The following is a 4949-nucleotide window of genomic DNA, read 5'->3' as shown; positions in this document are numbered from 1 at the left end:
TGTACAAAGTATGGACTATTATATATTGCTGGAAAGCCCTGGATGTCTACTTTCCAAAGCAATTGGAATCATGCCATTTCGAGTTCTGTAGCTCCAGAAAATTCACTTTGAGTGCAGGGAGGTCAGAATCCAACAGCATCAGCAGTCCTTTTTCAGCCTGAATCAGATTTTTGCTCAGCTCCTTCAATTTCAGCCAGAAAAATACCTGAAATTACAGAAAAACACAAAACTCATAGTAAAGTCCAGAAATATGAATTTTTTCTAAAAACTAATAGAAATAGACTAACAACTAACTAAAACATACTCAAAACTATATGAAATTATCCCCAAAAAGCGTATAAAATATCCGCTCATCAGTATCCTATTACAGTAATTCCCAAAAACTCTCTACTGAGAACCCTTTCGAGGATGATGTTCTCACCCCCCTACATTTTTCCCCTTTCAGGATATGGGCGCAGAAGTCACGAAGAATTTATTTAGTTATTGATATGTTCTGTATTGATGTAGATTATTTATTGTACCCTCGCCTTTATCTTGATATATTCTGTGAGAGGGATAGGGATTGTATTGGTTAAAGCTTGTAAATATATTTGTGTATATATATATATGTATGTATATATGGATGTACTCTTTATGAGTTTTGTAAGTTGTATGGTATCTATGGATGTATGTTATCGGATGAAAGTATTTTTGGGAGCGATATTGCGATTTAAAGTTTTAAACAGGCTCATATTTTAGTATTAAATAGTATAAAAGTCGTCGTAATGTCCGAGCTATTAGAGTCGCGCAGCCGAAAGTGTGAGCTTTGGTAGTTAGGGTGTTACATTTTAGGGTAGAATTCTAGAGAGAGAGGCTCTCTCCTCTCTCTAGATTTTAGGGTAGTTTAGGTTTAATTTTCTTAAATCCAACTTTTAATTCTTGTTTTAATTTAGTTTCTCCTTTTAATTTCTTGTTGCTACTACTCTATTCTTCTTAGTTCTCTTGTCAATTTTACTTTTATGTCTCTTTTTATGTTCATGAGCCCTTTGTTGGATTTGGATCTTTTCTTTAATGAAATTTAATGTTTGATGTTCTTTTATTGATGATTTGAGTTGTTGATTTACTTTTCTTGCAATTGGTAGTTGCTAGATTTTATTATTCTTGCACATTTACCATGATTTCCCTTTGTACCCACCAAGTGTTTGACAAAATGCTTGGTTGGACTTTAGAGTAGATTTTGAGTATTCTTGGCTTGGAAAGAGTAATTGGGCAATCTTGAGTCATGAAAACCCAACTCATGTTGGTGATCTAGAGTTGTTAGCTAATATTGTTTCCATTGACGCTAATTTAATTAGTGAGTTGATTAGGACTTTTGGATTGAGATTATCTAGTCTTATTAGACTTTCTCCGAGTATGAGGATAACATGATACCTTCCTCAATCGTCGGAGATGACGTAATGAGATAAATTCTTGTTTATAATTGTGGTATGATTGATTAATCTTGTTTGACTTTCTCCCTATTTGTTGGAGTTGACTAAATAAGATGAATTAATCATTGCATGACTAGGATAAAAAGCATATGATCTCAACCTTGCCATGAATGTCTCTCTTTATTACTTGCTTTCTTTAATTGCTCTCTTTACTTTTCTTGCCATTTATTTTCTTGTCCTCTCATCAATCAAAACCCCCTTTACCCCTTCATAGCCAATAATAATTCACTTTATTACAATTTCTCGTGAGACGACCCGGAGTCCAAAATACTCCAGTTATTTCTTATTTGGGGTTTGTTAATTGTGACAACCAAAATTTTTGTATGAAAGGATTCTTGATTAGTTTGGAAACTATACTTCACAACGAGAATTCATTCATTTGAGGAAATTCTAAATCGTCAAGAGTTCGATCATCAGTTCTCGTGTAGTACACAGGATAATTAATAAAAATCATAGGTTAACGATTTTTAATGTTAAAAATATTAAAAATAATTAGTATTTATTTTAACAAATTTGAGTTGGTTGAGTGATCATCTCGCTCGTCCACTTAAGGAAGTATTAGGGTTTCAAATCTCACCTTGTGTATGTAACAACTCATTAGCTAGCGACGTACCCTTAATAAATGGAACTTCAATCCGTGGTGAATTAGTTCTCGGCTTGCCTAGTTGAAAAATATGATAAAAAAAATAGTATTTGTCTTAAAAGTAGAACAATTCTCATTGATAGCAATACTTGCGGAGATTTGTCTTTGTTAAAATTTAAATGTAACAACTTTATTTGTTAGTATCATATTCACTCATGAAGCCAAAAGAATATAATCAACATTCTTATCCGTTAATATTTCACATTTTATGACATGATTTTAAGTTTCCAAACTTATAGAGTTATGTCACTATAAAAGCTATTAGATTGATTAATATTCCTTAATAATATTACCAAAACACTATCCATGAGTATTAGTTTATGTGAAAAGAAACCCTAATAACTTTTTTTGTTCAATAAATAATTTATTCTATTGGAAAACAAATTATTATTCCTAGATTGATAAATGCATTTTCTCCCTTTACATCAATTTATTTGGCAATAATTATCACTAAAGAGAAATGAATGACTACACTATTTTATAATATGATGTATAAAATAATTTTTTATTTTAAAATTAATTCTAGTCAATCAAATAAAATAAAAAAATTTTTTTACACAAATTTAAATTTTACTTTAAAATTAATTAACAACTCACCTTTTTTAAATTTTAATAACCAAACAGATTTAGTCCTTATTACAGACGGATTTTTGGTTACCGACGAAATTACCGACTGATTTTGTCCCTCTGTAAAAGCCCCGTCGGAAATTATTTACCGACGGATTTTTTTCCGTCGGAAAATTACAGACGGATTTTTACCAGTTACCGACGGATTTTCCCTCTGTAAATTCTCCATCCATTTCTTGAAACCGACGAACTTTCTGACGGATTTTCCGTCTGTAATTACAGACGGATTTTCTGTCTGTAATTACAGACGGATTTTCAGACGGATTTTCCGTCTGTAATTACAGACGGATTTTCCAACGGATTTTTCGTCTGTAATTACAGACTACAGACGGATTTTTCGACAGATTTTCCGTCTATAATTTAAACTTTGGAAAATCATCTCACACTCTGATTACAGACAGAAAATCCGTCTGTAAATCCGTCAGTAAGGTAAAAAAAATTTTTCTAATTACAAAATAAACTTATTTTCATACAAAATAAATATAAATTTAATACAAATTTTTATCTAATTTGTATTCGAATATTTATAATAATTCAAAAAATAAACAAATTCATCGTATTATCAAACTAAAAGAAAAGTACTATAAACAAGCAAGTCAATATATATAATTCAAAACACAAACAAAATGTATTGATCATCAACTATAATTCCTAGTATATCATCAACATGCTGCTTCTTGTAAAACATTCTAGGTGGCATTAAAACGGCAAAGAATGATTGGATGAGAAAAGTTAAACCCCTAAACCAAGCATCTACAGCAACGAATCAGCATATATCTATATTCTTTCTTTTTCTGCCACTCACACAGGCCCAGTCATCCATTTTCGACACTTCTATGCCTTCTAAGAATAGTGAATATTTCTGTAATAAGTTCTGGACCTGCATAAGGAACAAAGGAGATGAATTTAGGAGGAGAATGTGATTCGAAGCAGTTCCACCAACAAGAATCTGCATTTGGCAGTAAAGAGATAGCTGCATTCCGAATAAAGAAAATCGATAATGAGAATTAATTGAACATTTAAACTACCTGTTCACTTAAGATTCCAGAGAGACCAATAATTGCTCCAGGCTTTGCAGAAAAGATAATTTGATCAGCAAGATTTAACAGAGGATTTAAAAGTATGTTTGCGATGACCACATCATATTTATCCTTGTGAGTGACTCTGTCTATCTCAAAAGCATTTTCTCCCTCGACAACTCTAGATGGCCAGTCATCCCTGCAGGATGAAGAAGTTTGGCTTGCAATCAAGTGCAGTTGTAGCTTGTCTGGTCTGATGTTATTCAGAGTAGCATTTTCAGATGCTGATGCAATTGCTTGTGAATCTATATCGACTCCAATGGCAAAGGCAGCACCAAACTGCAAAAGGTCTATTATTGGTGAATATGAAACTGCAGAAGGTCTAGAATTGCTTTCCTAAACTCTCATTTGATTAATTTCTCAACTGATTCTATTACATCAATAATATGCTCTTTCATACTAACTTAATAATTAAACCCCAAACCCTATATAAGGCCCAATAAGTACAGAACATGTCATATCAAAATGTCTCTGAAAATTTATATCTGTCATATGTTCTATCAATTAACCAAAAAAAGACAGTTAAAATATGTGAATATGATAGAGACGGTTATAATATTTAGCTTTCCACACAGATGTTCAAGGAAACAAAGTAAGAATGAAAATGAACTCTACTGTACACCAAAGGCATTCTCGCACTGACATTTTTTCATAATATGAATAAGTGATCATTCTCCGAATAAGAATGCTAAGTAAAGAACGCAGTAAATTTAATAGCTATTAAATAGAAACCAAACAATTAGCAGTTAGCTATTAAACAGAAACCAAGAAGAAAACTGACCTGAGCTCCTTTCATCCAGTCATCCTCCTCAATAATTTTAACTTCATATCTTGGTATCTCTTTCAAACCAATAGAATCAGCAGCATGTGAAATGCTCATATTTATATCCTCACCTTCAAGAAAAATAGAACTAACACAAATCTACAGAGTTTTAGAAGTGTTTGAAACAGTTCACATAAAATGAGTGCCTTGATCAGATTAGAACTGTAGAGTACCTCTCGTTGGTTTTCACCCTCTGATATTGTCGGATTCCTGAAGAACCAAGAGAGAAAAAAAAAGAAGCAAAGATCATATTCACATTCATACCAAACCCACCGAAAAGTAAGAACGGAAAAGAGATAAAAGAAACA

The 4949-nt window shown here is 32.2% G+C and overlaps 1 protein-coding gene across 1 annotated transcript; it reads right to left on the bottom strand.

Annotated features, from left to right (window-relative positions):
- Positions 3319–4739, bottom strand: LOC107624352 (ribosomal protein L11 methyltransferase; the record flags this gene model as incomplete). The annotated part of the gene is given in 3 exon segments (XM_016326853.2): positions 3319–3619; positions 3768–4097; positions 4600–4739. Coding segments are annotated over 3 exon segments (584 nt in total), but the record flags the coding sequence as incomplete, so codon positions are not given.

Source organism: Arachis ipaensis, chromosome B10 (assembly GCF_000816755.2).
Source record: "Arachis ipaensis cultivar K30076 chromosome B10, Araip1.1, whole genome shotgun sequence".
Taxonomy (NCBI): domain Eukaryota; kingdom Viridiplantae; phylum Streptophyta; class Magnoliopsida; order Fabales; family Fabaceae; genus Arachis; species Arachis ipaensis.
This window is presented reverse-complemented; position numbering and strand designations above follow the sequence as displayed.